The 16,884-nt window shown below is 32.2% G+C and overlaps 2 protein-coding genes across 2 annotated transcripts; one reads left to right on the top strand and one right to left on the bottom strand.

Moving 5' to 3' along the window:
- Positions 1 to 2,994: 2,994 nt before the first annotated feature.
- Positions 2,995 to 7,833, bottom strand: LOC125847741 (uncharacterized). Its single transcript, XM_049527421.1, has 5 exons — positions 7,526 to 7,833; positions 6,508 to 6,747; positions 5,399 to 5,482; positions 4,396 to 4,525; positions 2,995 to 4,274 (listed from the first exon to the last, which is right to left on the bottom strand). The coding sequence occupies exons 1-5, from the start codon at positions 7,771 to 7,773 to the stop codon at positions 3,195 to 3,197; spliced, it is 1,782 nt and encodes a 593-aa protein (XP_049383378.1). The 5' UTR covers positions 7,774 to 7,833; the 3' UTR covers positions 2,995 to 3,194.
- A 5,926-nt stretch (positions 7,834 to 13,759) lies between these two features.
- LOC125847751 (GDSL esterase/lipase At2g23540) lies at positions 13,760 to 15,717 on the top strand. Its single transcript, XM_049527432.1, has 5 exons — positions 13,760 to 14,197; positions 14,320 to 14,450; positions 14,587 to 14,835; positions 14,933 to 15,188; positions 15,285 to 15,717. Exons 1-5 carry the CDS (start codon positions 13,936 to 13,938, stop codon positions 15,506 to 15,508), a joined length of 1,122 nt encoding a protein of 373 aa, XP_049383389.1. The 5' UTR covers positions 13,760 to 13,935; the 3' UTR covers positions 15,509 to 15,717.
- The last annotated feature ends 1,167 nt before the right edge of the window (positions 15,718 to 16,884 follow it).

The raw sequence follows: 16,884 nt of genomic DNA, 5'->3' as shown, positions 1-16,884 counted from the left end.
TAGTTAATGAACTATTTATGTCATTTTCTCAATTAACTTCAACAAGAAGATAATGTATATAGAATTGGAATTAACTGCATGGCCTTAGGATTCCCCTGTCCTGGATGGTAGGAGTTGGGTGCACGATACCCAAAAATTTGGCACCAACAAGATTAAAAGGACCAAATTGACTACATTTTAAACTTCTTTTTTTTTTAAATAAAATAATTTATGGACCACAATTGCCATTACTTTCTTTTGACTTTTTCAACACAGTCAATTACTAGGTACAATTTCAAACAAAATGCTGCACATGTTGTTAGGTATTTGTCTTTAAACTTCCTATATTATGTCTTTACATGCCTTTGAGTTTGACTTGTCCATTCCAATTTTACCTCACTTCTTTCTACCCTATTTCAATTTTTGGACCAAATGGCAAATACTTCACAATTAGCTAAACATTTGAAAATTTAAATGATTCTATTAGCTGAAATATGTGAGTTACAAAATGGGAAGAATGTGTTGTCCAACTAAGAAATGGGCAATGGCAATAAGTAGGGGCCTAGGGGTTAGGCTACAAATTTTTTTGGACTCATTACACTATGACAGACACATTTAATGCAAACTCAATCTTTTTCCCAACCTGTCCTTCTTAGTTGTTGGAGTTGTTGGAATCACTAATAAATTAAATTTATTTTCCTCTTTTTTCACCTTGTGTGGAATCTCCACTAGTTTCTAACTTCCCAACAAGTCAATTAGTTCAAAAAAAAAAAAGCCATCAAACTTTTGTTAAAAGATAATCCCATTTTCTTGAAATGCATGAACTTTTTTATGTGGTTCTCTACACTTGTCTTACCTTCTTTTTTTCTTATGGTCATTCACAAATATCTTAGTGCTCTTCTCTCTTTTTTTATTATTCAATCATATACTTTTTGTCTTTGATTAAGGGATTGTAATAATTCTCTATTTTGAACTTTGAAGTTACCTTGTTATTGTAAAGTTTTCGTAGAGGGCAAACATTTAATGCAAATGTTTGATCTTCGAAAACACAAAGATGAAAACATGTTGAGATATATTGAAAGTCATGAACCTCTTTTTATCATAGTTAGTGTTGTGTATCAAAACGATGAGGAATAGAAAGAAATAAAAAAAATTTATGTTCTCATATTTTCACCAAATCGATGAATATATTGTACTCCTCCGGTCCAAATTAATTGATGTTTTTCCCTCTAAAAGTTGTTTCTCTTTAAAGTTTTTATATTGATGGATGACTATAAATAAATGAATCTTAGTAATTGAAGTTACATATCATGAGAACTCAAAAAATATTTTTCCAAGAAAGAGACAGGACCACACCATCGTGAAATTAGAACTATGTTTTGTCTAAATAATGGGAGAGAGACATGTAAACTGATTTGAGGCAAATAATGTATCATTGTCTCTTCACGATGCACTCCCTTTCTGTATTACTAAAATAATTACAAGTTTTGATACTGAAGGGCAAAAATAAGGTCACTAATTAACATTTAATAAATTAATTAAATTCAATTAAGCGTGATGCAGTTGACTATATTATGCGCATGCAATTTTTAACTTAAACTCTTAATAATAATGAAGTGAACTTTTCATTTGTCACTCTGAACACGGGTCATAGTAGTTTCGACTTAAGTATTTATATATTTAAATATTTATAAATAAATCAACTTTTACAAACACATAAAATAAAATAAAACTATTTGAAAAACCCCTGATTGAAGTCACCTTAAAGGAACTCTTTACATTATTTTCAATCGAGAAAACAATAATTTTCATATTTCATAATTACATTTGAAAAGCTATGTTTAAAAGGAAAAAAAAATATAATGATTTCCTTTTCACGTTCTTGGGAGAGGGACGTAGTAGTAGCTTATGTCTTTTTCTATTCCTAATTTTCTTCTTTTAAAAGTGATAGTGCGTTCTTTAAAGTGATTATTATTATTATTATTATTATCAACAATCTTTTTTTTCCCGCAACTTCCTCTCTTTGCTTTGCCAATTTAATTTCCACTACCAACAAAATGTAGCCTTTTATTTTCTTTTCCCTCCAAACTTTTCCTTTTTCCCTTTTTTCTTTCACTTTATTTCTTGGGGAAATACAAGCTAATGTGAGTCTTACATTTGAAAATCTTCGCATCTATAGATTTTTTGAAATATGAGTTGTATGAGCTAGTTCTATTTGAAAAATAGTCACGCATCAGATGTTTAACTCTAGGCGCGAGATAGAGTTTTTAAAAGGGATGAATATCTCCTTGTATCAATTTAGACAATTTTTCCATCGTGAGTTAGACACAAAATTCATTTATTTGAGGAGTTATGGAGAGGGATGGAGTAAATTTGCACATGCGTTTTAGAAGGGAAAAAAATTGACACTTCACATATTTGTAGATTTTGGAAAAAATATCATAAAGGAAATTGCCTCTCATCACATGAACCAAGTAAATTTTGTGTGTGAAATTCATAAAAGGACTATGCAACTCACATGTTATCAATGAATTGAACAAATAATGTCATAGATGGGGAATCAAACAAGAACCGCTGTAATCAAGATATGATCACAACTTATTTATCTTGTATACCATGAGAGTAAAATTCTTCAAATTAGTAATCAATTTTTTACGAATGGTAACCCATAGTTATCGATTAGTTTATTTCTTTTACAAAACCAATTTGGCAATTTATTTGAGAGTTGAGAGGTAAGTGATAAATGAGTTGGTATGCCTCGTGTTGTTTGTCAAGTGGACCTGTTCTTGTAGCTGCCCACATTCTGGGCCTAACTAAAAACTTGGTGGCTTGGTCACTAAGGTGGGCTACTGCAAGTATCTCATATGATATATTGTACAAAAATATTCAGTCATCATGTAAAAGCACTGCAAATAGCTGACTACATATTGCCTCGATTAAGTACTTCTACAAGCTCCTTTTTAATTTTCTATCAACTGCAAAAGTTCTGTTAGAAGAGTACTAGGTATTTGACTCACCTCAAAAGCAGATTTCATATTGGATCACTTCAGTTAACTTAGTTAAATAGTTTTGCAAAATGACACCCTTATACAGGTTATATATATAACATTTAGCAAAAACCACCAGCCACCTAGACCTTATATGCTTAACCATTAAACGTCGTAACCTGTTTCAGGTGCAAAAGACCATCCCACTATCTGTTACTCGAGATGTTGTTATGCTTCCACATTGCTTCTTCCACGTCTCTGCCTTAATCTTCCAGCAATAGTATCAAAGACTTGCGCAGCAGCTCGACAAGGCTTCTTTTTCGACTTTGAACTTACTTCTGGTGTAACCTCATGACAGTTTTTGTCATCCAAGACACAAGTGCTGTCCTCTTTTTCTTCTTTTGATTGCATTTTTCCAACGTCAAATTCATAACCAAGTTGTGACTCGCCTTTGAAGACATCATTCAATTCAGTAAGCACGGGTGTACTTGAAGTCAATGCACTGCCTACCAGCACGGCATTTTCATTTCCTGATTTGTTGTCTGCTGAGAAGTTTCCGGCATTGTCGCATGAGAGCACAAGATTTTTACCACTGTTTTCAGAGTCATGTTTCAGTAGTAGCAAGGGTTCAGCAATGGACTTCCGCAAGGGCTCTGTGCTACTTTCTGGTGCTAAGGTTGGTTTCACCTCTGTTTGAGAAGTCAATGAGTTGCCTACCAGCACGGCATTTTCATTTCCTGATTTGTTGTCTGCTGAGATATTTCCTGCATTGTCGCATGAGAGCACACGATTTTTATCACTGTTTTCAGAGCCATGTTTCATTAGCAACAAGGGTTCAACAATGGACTTCAGCAAGGGCACTGTGCTACTTTCCGGTGATAAGTTGGGCTCGTGGCCATCATAGTCCACTGGTTTCGCCTCTGTTTGAGAAGTCAATGAGTTGCCTACCAGCACAGCATTTTCATTTCCTGATTTGTTGTCTGTTGAGAAGTTTCCTACATTATCGCTTAAGACCACAAGATCTGTACCACTGTTTTCAGGGTCATGTTTCAGTAGTAATAAGGGTTCAACAACAATGGACTTCAGCAAAGGCTCTGTACTACTTTCTGGAGCTAAATTGGGTTCATTGGCATCATATGCCACTGGTTTCACCTCACAAAGTCCCTCATCTTTCGTTGTACCTTCCATATCTGAGAAAGGTAGTGATCTTTTTGCAGAGAATGGTGTCAAGTTGTTCTCGGTACTGACAGTAGCTCGATGGGTTTGAATTAGATAATGTGCAACTGACTTATAACCCAGTTTAGCAATCTGGATCAGTTAAACAATCAAGAGTTTGAGAATGGAAAAGGAAAAAAGGAAACGATATAATAAAGAGATTGAAAGAACAGACAAATGTATGGTAGCATGAAATTCTTATAAAGATTATTACCTTCCTATAGAGAGCACCAGTAGGAGCCCAACCTTTTGCTTGCCGGCACAAGCTGCAGTTGCATATTCCTCGACAAACAGGGCAAAGCCAGTTCGGATTCTTGTTCACTTCGAGTACATGTTCTCCGTATCTGCATTGAGTAAAATTAAAGAACACAATGAGGAAGAGGTTGCAGATTTGCAAATTGAAAGAGGAAATGTGACTTGGCACCATTTGTTGCACTCCTGCTACTCCCAGGGTAAAGGGGGATATCCAGACCAACATGTTAAAACAACTAACAAGTTATGAAGATCCCCTTCTAATGCAAATACATATGCATCGTCCTGCAGATCTTATAATAGGAGACATCCAGAACAATATGATAAAAGAACTACAAGTTCTGAAGTTCACCCTAATCAGAATAAATAAGTATCATCCTGCAGGTCTTGTATAAAGGAGATTCTCCAACCAGTATCTGAGAATCTATCTTGCGTTTTTTTTTCTATTCATACGATGAAAATAAAAGCTGCCCACAGTAGGATTTTAGCACCGATGCACAACATGGGCTGCATTATTAGGGAATTGAGGAATATGAAGAGCAAAAGTTAATCTTGTATCCCGTCTTAGAAAGCTCAAGGCTGTGTGTTTATGAAAGAACTTAACTGTTAAACATGTAATCCCTATGCCAGGTGGAGGGAGTACTTCTTATTGGCTTGAACAAATACAACTTCATAACCTTATATATATGTGCATGGGGACAGGATATCAGAACAACGGGTTAAATGAGAGGGGAATAAATGCATATCGTCAAAGCTGATTGATAAGGCTCAGCAGGACCAAATATACAGACAATTGATAGAACTAGTGGTTTCATCATCAAGTGGCACAGAAAGACATACATGAATATATAGATAAAATACATTACTCGATGAAATGTATCTTATTTGAGAAGTCTGGCATATTGAGAGCATTAAAAGACTTAACATTAGAAGATATTGAAATTTTGATATACATGCTGGCATACCTCATATACAAGCAATCTCCACAGAATTGTCCTTGAACAATTTGGCAATTGCTACAATGAGTACGATGACCAAGAGTTTTCTGTCTGCAAAAGAAGGTGAAGAACCACATTGTCAACTTAATATATTCATATAGAGGATGTATTGAATGAGCACATACATGAGAAACAAGCAATAAGACTGCCTGGCAAATCTGTGTGTGCGTGACACAGAGAGAAGAGAGAAGAGAGAAGAGAGAGAGAGAGAATCAAATCGGCATTTAAGTAGCATTACATAATGAGCAGAAAAACGAATGAAAATATGTCATGATTTTGTTCCTTGTTCAAAGAAAGTATTTGTTGCAAACATTACTTCTTAAAAAAAATGGGGGTAGGGGGAAGGGGAAATGGGGGAGGGGATTACTTGATTCATCATAATAGAGAAAGCATTATTGACTCCATGCATATTTGAAAACATCTAGGCTCAGATAGAATAACTTGCACTAGCACCATTTTGAGATAGGCTAATAAAACCAATAATGTAACCCTCAAAATACAAATTTACACAGATTCCAATATTAAGCAATGATAAAATTGATTGAGCTAATCTCATAGATCATTCCAAGTCCATTCATATTATCTCCTAATTTTTCATTATTTTGCCAATGTCACCTAAGGTTGCAAAGATATCAAATACTATCTTAGTGTCATACAAGTAGGCAATTTGACAGCAACTGGGGAATTCATAGACAGCTAACAACACAATTCATTTACCCAGTTGCTTTCCCCAATTGTTCATTATTTTTTCTAGTGTGAAATTTCAACTTGTTTACGTAATTAACTCCAATATCATGAAGAATAGGCAGCATCTAAGAATTAACTTAAACAACAAAAAAAGTTAGGCATTTGTGTTTTCAAGGGTAAACTCAATATAGTTTTATCCTAGCGATGAGATGTAGGTCCATCAACCAGGGCAATATGGGCCGGTGTAACTAACAGGCAGCTTATAAGTACATCAAAAAGCAAGAATTTACTGAAGTTACTAGGTTCCCAGTAATATCCGCAGCCAGGCTCATGAAAATCAGTTAACATGAAGCATAAAATAATAAGAACAAACATATCTCCTTCCTTACCGGCACTGATGACAAGTTTTTCCTTTGACTGGATCATAGATTCTCTTCCCATCATTTCCATATCCATCCACAAAAAAAGTCCAGCTCAAATCAGTGGTACCCAACAATTTCTCATGTTCTTCCGTGTAAATCTCTGGCTTTGCCCCTTCCTCCCTCAACAAATGATGCTTACCATCCAAGGAGTTATCAATCTTCGACGGATGCACCTCTGAATAGCTGATTGGTGTCGCACTCTGCAGCCTAAAATACCCAAGCAAACAAGAATTAGGCGTTAGAAATTACGACATGCCCTTGTTCTTCCTCGTTTATATGCAAGTATTAAATGGTCATATTATCTTGCAGAACAGTCAGCAGACAAGGAAAATCTAGGGGCAAATAGTTGAACATGCTCCCCTTACATCCAGTAATCCTTAGAGAAGAAATAGGGATCTAAAGTTAGTATATACTGAGTACATTACATCCATTGTTCCTTTCTACCACTACACCTCTGAGACAACATATCCAAGTAAGTGAAAGTGAAAATGTTAATCTATGAAAGATCATTTTTCACAACAGAGAAATTCTTGTTTTATGCTTCAAACCTGATGGATAATAGGTTACCCAATAACTCAATCTCAAAAGCTGACTCATGAAGCTCGCACACCAAGACTGGACATCTAGAGTGTGGACAATATAAGATGGGCCCCAACATCGGATAAACAATAAGTTGGATGGATCTGACACTGATACCATGACAATAAATGGAATCTTGAACCTAATTTGACTCCAAAAGCTAGCTCACAACGAGAGAACTGTCCAAAACCATACAAGGAGACCAAAGACCTCAACCCCAACGGATATGGGAAGTCAACAACACACCCATTCTACCCTTCTCCACTTAAATACCAAAATTAATCCGCATCGAGATTCCACAGTAATTTATAGTAGAACAGTTTAACAGTAATAGTGGGTGTGCCGGTATCAGTGTTAAAAAAATAGATACACTATTTGGGCAATACACTAAAGTAGTGGAGTATACCTGGAGGACCGGCGCGTGGGTCCAGAACGCTGCACAGGAGAGAGACGCTGAGGGGTTTTGCGAACGATGGGTGTCCTAACAGGCTTGAGTTTGAGTGATATGTCAAAAATCCCCAACTTTTGCATCCTCTCAAAATTTTCCTTGATTCTTTTTTCCCTCAACTGTTCGTACTCAGATTTTTCCTGGGTATTGCCGGCGACATCGTCGATGTTCACCGGAGCAGCTCTTTTCCTCCCACGAGCACCCATTTTCCAGCGTCTTCTTCTTCTCTGTAAAAACCCCAACGGTCAAAAATGTATTTGTGGGAGAGACAGAAAAGGCCGTACAATGAACAGGCTTCGTGGGGAATTGGTGTTTATAGGGAGGAGGGAAATTTAAGCCCTGTTGATGTTAAATGACCGTTTTGTCCCTAATTAGTAATTAGTGGACACACTAATTTGGTTAGCACGAGGGCACTAACTAGAACTACTACACTACTACGAATTTAATTTTGGGATAATTGTACATAATGACAAACTTTTAATGTAAAATAAATACAGTAGCTATCGTTTCATTTATTTCCTTTAAGGAGCAAAGTCTCGGTCAGTTTGCTATTAATGGCCCCACCGATTTTTATAAGTTAAAAAAAAAGTTGACGTTATTCTCTTTCTTTTATACAATATCTTCTTCTCGTTTATATCTCTTATTTCCTTCAATTTCTCCCAAATTTTCTCCCCAAAATCAGTTTGAAATTTCAAATCTCCACCAGCACGTTCTCAATCGCGGTTTCAAAATCCCTTCAAAAATTTCAGGTACCGCCAAAACTTATCTCAATCGATTATTTTAAATTTTTGTCTATTTTTTTTCAGTTTTTTCAAGCTATTTTTCACATCAGTTCATAATCCATATAGAGTTTTCCTTCAAACAATGGATGCCCAATCTCCATCTAAAAGATTCACAAGAGGTATACCCTTGCATGTCGAAAATAGTGTTGAACGCCCATCTTTTTCCTTGGGTTTAACTCAGGATTTTGGGGAGGTTTCAGGTTCAATGTCCAAATCCAACACAATGCAAGAGATCAAATCCAAATTGAAAAATAACCCAATCATATTGGAGGGAATGAGTGCAAAATCGAAGCAATCCAAGATCAAAATTGTGGAGGGAGGTAAGAAAGATCAGTCTGCTGCTGGGTCAAGTAAAAAAATGAAAGAAAAAACAACTAATTATACAGAAGAGAATGCAAAAAGAAAGGAAGTTGTTGTTTCTGGCTTATTGGAGCATGATGAGGTATTTGTATAATCGTTATTTTTGTATATGTTACGATTTTATATTTTTCTTATATTTTATGTGTTGATTGATGTCTTATAGTTGTTTGTTTATATAGTTTTATATAGTCACTATGTTAATATCCAAAGTTAAGTGTATAAAATAGAACTATTTAACTATACATACAAGGTAAACAATTATACATTTGAAATTGGTTGTATAATGTATAATATATATACAGTATAAACATTTATACAGTTTTGTGCATTGTTTTATGTATAAGTTTTTGTCATTTGTATAAGGATCCTATTTGTATAATCTTCCTTTAGACATATACAATTCCACAAACTTATACACATACATAAATGATTTGTATTTCACTATATATACAATGTAAACAATTATGCATTTGAATTTATTTGTATAAGTATAATAGCAATAGTTATTGTATTCGTAGCAGTACAACAATTTATCTATATATACAATATAAACATTTATACAGTTGAAATTAGTTTGTATAATGTATTTTTTCTTTATAAAACTTGTATATGTTATTTTCATTTAAAAGATATTTCATACATTTTGATATCTGTACGTGTGTCATAATTATGTATACGTGTGTATTTTTAGTAAAATTATATATGCATTTTTTCAGGCTGTTAAGTAAAATATACAAAATGTATATTAACGTCCTTTTCTTTTTTAAACTATCAAAATGTATAAAAAAAAAAAAATGACAAGCGAATATACAGAAAGACAAGTCCATAGCAAACTATAATTTTGCTACGGACTGCAATTTTACAAAGTTTGCTATAGCATACAATTAGCAATTTTTTATTTGCTATATGTAAAGTTTTCTCTTTAATTTTCGGTTGTGATAAAATTTTAATTTTTCAAAAAAAGCCTTTTTAAAAGTACATAAAGTGTAGTCTTAGAAATCACAATTTTTAACGGTTAGAAAATCAAAATATATGAAATATTAAATGGTTGAAAATTTTGAAAAACCCTTTTTTTTTTTATCATGATGACATGATCTAACTTCCTTATGTGTAGTCATTAGATTGACATGTGATTTAAGGTAGATGAGCTAAATCATAGTCTTGAGTGATAAAAAAAAGAAAAAATTAATTCTTCTAATATTTTAAAAGTTATTACTAACATTCAACTACTCTTTTGAAATGTTTCAGATCCTTATAAATTCTTTCATGTTTTAAGTAAGAATAGTTTAATCCAAATTTTATTTTTGCATTAAACATTTCCCACTTGCTTTTCAAACAATGGTTAATAACTCATAGTATGCCAAAAAAACAGCCATTCACCTAATATTTTAGTACTTGTTTATGCCATCCAAATTGGTTACCATGTCCCATGGGTCAGAGAATTATACGATAAGGGTTCGTTTGGTAGAGACTAGAGTTTAGTAATGTTTGTATTAGTATTTTTTTTTGTAATTCTTGTCTTAGTTATATCTAGATTATTTTTGATGCATTGTTTGATTTGGCGTATTAAAAATAGCATGCATTGTACAAAAATATCCTCCACAATTATAGTGAAAAAGATGCAAAAAAAAAATTGAGAGGTAATTGTGCTTTAAAATGCTAATATATACATTAAATCATTTTGCATTACTAAGACCTAGAAATCCATGGTATTATTAATACACAATAGAGTGTATAATTAATGCTTGCATTAGTTATATATAGCATGAAAAAATATATACCATACAAGGTACTTCTAGTACATAAAGCTAATGCATACATTAATTTTGCTAATACAATCTACCAAACGACCCCTTAGGGTTGTTTGGCATGAAGGATAACATCAATGAGTTTTTAGATCAAATTATAGTGTCATTCAATTTGTTTGTTTGTTGGTAAGTTTGGGATAACTTATTTTGGAATTAATAATTAGTACCAAGATAAGTTATTCCTTCACTTGGGCGGTCTAGTAATCTCGGGATAACTTATCCTGAGATAAAATAGGTGAATAACAAATATTTCTCTTTAAGCCCTTTTTATACATCACTTTTTACATTCATAAGGGATATTTTTGTAAATAAATAATTTGTTCTTAAAATTTATGCAATGAATATATTTTTTTTTAATGCAACAAACCAAACACTTAATAAGAAATTATCTTAGCAAATAGCAAAACTTATCCCAACATAACTAATCGCATCATAACTTATCATATCATAACTAATCGCATCATAACTTATCATATCATAATTAATCACATCATAACTTGTATTCAAACCGAACGACTCCTTAAATTACGTGGAATGACAAACATCTAGTGTATATTATGTAATATAGCTATAGTTTCGATTATTTTTAATCCATGGCTATAGTTTCACGAAATTTTGCTATTCAGTTTCCTAATTGTATAAATCCAGAATTTATATAATTTGATTCTCGATTGTATAAATTCAAAATTTGTATATGTTTATCCTAGCTATTTGTATACAATTGATGAAAAAAATCATAATAAATTACAATGTTTGTATATTGACAAACAAAATATACAATTCCTAATTGTATAAATACAAAATTTGTATATTCGCAAGCGAAATGTACAAACTGACAAACAAAATATACAAATCGCAACCTCCATAGCAAACAAAACTATAGCTATAGAGATTTTTTTTTCAAAACTATAGCTACAAAGCCTTATTATATCTATTTTCTTTGCTATTTCTGAAATTTTCTCTAATGTTTTATCAAATGAAGTCTGGTTTTTTATTGGGCCTAGCAGATTCTTCTATTTTCTTTTTGATAGACGGGCCGATATTTCAAAATTTGAGTTTTCAGGCCCATTTTCAATTCAAAAATTTCCTCCGCTCGGCTGTGAAAAAGGCTATGAAATATTCACTATTTCCTGGATTTTTCTCTCTCGATTTACTAGAAACTAAGAATTTAATCATGAAAAATTCAAATACAATTTGTAAAATGAATGAGTATGTGTTCAATTTTGTTTATTCTATTTTGGAAAATTGAATCATGAAAACTTAAAAGCCTAAAAGTTACATTTGATATCAATGAATAATTAAGTAATGAGATTTTGAATAGTAAAATATGTATATAGTATGAATATTCATCAATAATATAATTAATTATGGGTGTGTTTGGTATGAAGGAAATTTTTTCCAGAAAATATTTTTTAATTTTCCCATGTTTGGTAGGCTTAAATATTTTGGAAAATGTTTTCCAAATCAACTCATTTTCCTCAAATTTAAGGAAAATGACTTTCCTTCAAAAATTAAGAAAAATATTTTCCAAAACTCTACTTCATCTTTATATATATATTTTTTTCTTACCCTACCCTGTATCCCGTACTCGACCCTTCCCATCCACACACAAAAAAAATAATCTTATTTTTTAAATTTCAAATATTTTTTACGCCTACCCCTAAATCAGCCCCAGCCCCCTATCCCCAAACAAGCCCCACCTCTCAAAATAAATAAATATATATATAAAATATTTCAAATCTTAAGATTTTTTTTTTACCTCGCTCAACTCTTACCATCCCTACCCCCTACCTCCACAAAACAAATTTGTTTTGGAAAAATATTTCAAATTTTAAAATTTCATTCACCAACCAAACATTAAAAAAAAATCCAAAAATATTTTCTATTCACTAACCAAACATGAAAAAACAAATTAGAAATCCACTTGTTTCCAAGAAATTATTTTGTAGAAAAACATTTCCGTTCATACCAAACACACCCTATATCTGAAAGTAATTTCTTTTATGAAATTATATAAAATTCTATTTTTCTTAAAACATTTTCCATTTTTCATACAATTTCGATTATATTCTTTTCAAAATTCTAGAAATTACTGTTAGATGGTTTCCAAATAATTTCTAAACTATGATCATATTAATACAATTTATTTCATATGCATATGCAGTGGTCGTTTATTTTCATATTCAATCATCACTTCAAAATATTAAAGGATATATATTTAAGTAGACAACACAATAATTGTATCTTGAATTCCTCATTTAGACGGTGACCAATAATTTCAGACTAGTGACCTAAGCTTTACACACAAATTATTCTCTCTTTGTATCTCTCCTTTGATTGGTTCGAGTTATGCATATATCAATAATATAATAATTTATAAAGGAATTATGTATTTATTATTTTATGCAAGATTTAATAATTCATATATTAAATATTCCTTTTTTATTCCGTATAAAATAACATATATATTTCTTAATAACTTATAAATATATAATGTGTTAGACTATTAGTCATATAAGTTTCTAAATTATAAACCAAACACCATATTAGGTGTGCTGAATTTTATACATAGCAAGAAAATGCTATTCCCTCTGTCCCAATTTATATGACACCTTTTATGTTTTGAGAGTCAAACAATTTAAGTTTGATCGGAAATTTATGCATGAAATCTTCAATTTTTTTGAAATGAAATTTATATATTTGTAAACTACGTAAAAAGTACTATGAGTCACAATAATTGATAATTCAAAATGTTTAAAAGATCTATGAAAAATTTACGATCAAAGATAGACTTGTTTGACTCTTGAAATCCAAAATGTGACATATAAAATGGGACGGAGGGAGTACAAAATATGATATTGCTTATGCAAGATTTAATACATAAATATTCTATCTCATAACCAGCTACCAAACAACCCTTAATAAGACACTCAAATCAAGAAATGGAGTACCGTATATGGTGCACTACTTCCTGGATGGGTTTCAACCTCTAACCAAACACACACCTAAGTTTATCGCCAGAAAATTCTGCTTCTGCCTTAAGAATAAACACACGTACCTAAGTTTAATGCCAATATTTGACTGTTTGGCTTGAAATTATAGTAAATGTATGAGGTCCATGCACGTTGTTCATATTGCATACATATGTAGTCCACCTACTTCTTGAATTTTTTAGCTACCATAACTATTTATATACATTTCGATATTTCTCAAATTATTATCAAGAGTTTTAGTCATACCAACTCACGTCTCCATTTTAATCATTCCCTTTTACAAGTTTCCTAACTATAGTCCTCAATTTTCTACCCCATTTTTTTCTCTCAAACACTTCATCTTTGTGCTTCTTATAGCCTTGCTCCTTCCATTGATTTTATTTCTCAACCTAACAAATAACATTTGTTTTGTAGTAACTCAAAGCATGGCCATGACAAATAACTATGTATTGGTCGTGCTACTTTTGGTAATTAACCTTATGGTTTTAGCAAATTGTGCTATTGATGATGATTTGGGATTTGGGGCTTCGTATATTTTTGGAGATTCTTTAGTAGATGCTGGAAATAATAATTATTTACAAACTTTATCAAAGGCTAATATTGCACCTAATGGTATAGATTTTAAAGCTTCTGGAGGGAACCCTACTGGTCGTTACACTAATGGAAGAACTATTGGCGACATTGTTGGTATGACAAATTAATAAATTAATTACAATTTTCTCTTCTTTTTTTTTTTTATTTAGAAACTTTAATATTTTTAAAATTTATTTTGTGTTGATTGTTCAATTTGTTCTTATTAAATTTACCAGGAGAAGGACTGGGACAACCCCATTATGCAACACCATATTTAGCTCCAAATTGCACAGGAAAAACTATATTATACGGAGTGAATTATGCATCAGGAGGAGGTGGAATTATGAATGGCACCGGAAGAGTATTTGTAAGTCATTACCAATTTAATTATTTTATCACGTTGTGAAGGGCTCAGGTTCAGGGGTGACATATTTAATACTTCAGTCAAATTAGGACAAGTAATATACATCATTTATAACATAATTATTCACTCACATTTGCAGGTAAACAGGCTTTCAATGGATATCCAAGTTGATTATTTCAACATAACAAGAAAAGAGATCGACAAATTGTTGGGTCAATCTAAAGCCAGGGATTATCTGAGGAACAAGTCGATTTTCTCAATAACGATAGGGTCCAACGATTTTCTCAACAATTACCTTCTCCCTGTACTCTCTATTGGTACAAGAATTTCTGAATCCCCCGATGCCTTCATCGATGATCTTCTCAGTCACTTAAGAGCACAACTTACGGTAATAACATCACTTCCTTTATACACGTTGTTGTAGATCAACTTAATCTGATAGTATAAAAAAAATAATCTTAAATTTTTGAGTTATGGTATGACAGAGATTGTACAAATTGGATGCAAGGAAATTTATTGTTGGTAATGTTGGACCAATTGGTTGCATCCCTTACCAAAAAACAATTAATCAATTGAAGGAGAATGAGTGTGTGGAACTTGCAAACAAGTTAGCACTTCAATACAACGCACGATTGAAAGATATGTTGGCTCAATTGAACAAAGAACTCGACGGAGCAACTTTAGTACATGCTAATGTTTTTGATCTCGTCATGGAACTCATAACCAATTATGACAAATATGGTAAGACACTCGAACTACAACCATATGATAACGTGTTTCTATTAGACACTTTTTGAAAAATAATTAAAATCTAACGATTTTTTTTCAAATGTATAGGATTTGTAACAGCGACAAAGGCTTGTTGTGGAAATGGAGGGCAATTTGCTGGGATAATTCCATGTGGACCAACATCTAGTATGTGTTCAGATCGTGACAAACATGTATTCTGGGATCCTTATCATCCAAGTGAAGCAGCTAACCTTATAATTGCCAAACAATTGTTGGAGGGTGACCCCAAATATATATCTCCCATGAATCTTAAACAACTTCGAGATCTCTAAATGTTTTTTTTTCTTTTCTCCACACATTAATTTATCTTGTATTTGTCTCTAATTATATATCCTTTGTTTCTTTTATTTACATGATTGTTTTACTGTAAGAGGTTTGATCTTTTGATTAATTAAATATATTGTGGAAGAGAAGTGAAGCAAAGTTCTCTGTCTTCCAATTGTTCCTCGTTTGATTTTTTTTTTTTTGGTGTTATCTCTTATTTATCTAAATTACAGTATTTGGTATTGAGGAAAATCTGATTGTGGCAAAAAAAATAATAATAATTTAAAGTAGGTTTGGCCTTGATAGACAAAGTAAGTTTATAGGTTAACGACTTAGAATTTGAGTTGGCGTAAAACTCTTAAAACACCACCAATAATTTTTTTATTTTGACACACCCCAATCCATCAGAAGAATTTACCTTTCAATATGACTCGAACCTTCAACCTATCGATTGATGGTAGGTACTAGACCACCAATAAAATTCTGAAAATTAAATGAGTTCCCTCTACAAACCACAAACTGAAATTATAATCTCAACAAATATATATCTATCTTACAAAAAGAAATTATTTTTACAGTAGCGGCAAATTTAATAGGTAGATTATGATGTATGTGAACTTATGATCTTTCCGCACTTAAAATTAATTTTTTTATGAACTATATATTTTCTAGAATTGCTTTAACAGTGTTTCCTGTGGCGTAGCCAACTTATATTGGACACTCTTCATCGAAAAATTATACCGTATATACAAGTAAAATAATAAACAAAGTGACTAAATAGCATATTTTGAACACCCTTGACAACAATATAAATCTAGTGGTTTCAGGTGCCTTGAAAGAGTAAAGACACACAAACTTAAAGTGTTTGTTTGTTCGAATCTCACAAGTAACAATTTTTTTTTCACTTTTTAAGAAGAGGGGTTCACTTTAACACTTGAACACCCTTCGTGAAATTTCTAACTCGCCCAGTGTTTCTTTGATTTGGTGACCTGCACTGTGTGTCTGGACAAAGTTAAAACTTTTGCCAAATATTTAGATAAGCTAATTCAGCGGTGCTCCACGAAAATATAGGCTGCGTGTTGTTGTTATACAGCATCTGTTATGACAGTGAACGAACTAGTCAACATATTTGGCCGATTGTCGCAAAAACATTTAAATACAGCCAAAATAATAATAATAATTATTATTATTAGATTATTTAGGTAAAATGCTCATTCACAGTTTCACACCACATAGACAAAGTTTTTAAATTTTCCACACACGTTTCCACTATTCTTCTATCAAATAATTAGTACCATGTAAAAATTCAAATCCGTGACTTAAATAAGTTTATTGTTAGAATCTTTCATATACAAGAGATGAATAGATTGTTGTCTTTTTATAT

Source organism: Solanum stenotomum, chromosome 12, assembly GCF_019186545.1.
Source record: "Solanum stenotomum isolate F172 chromosome 12, ASM1918654v1, whole genome shotgun sequence".
Lineage (NCBI taxonomy): Eukaryota > Viridiplantae > Streptophyta > Magnoliopsida > Solanales > Solanaceae > Solanum > Solanum stenotomum.
Note: the sequence above shows the minus strand (reverse complement) of the source record. Positions and strands in the feature narration are given on the sequence as shown.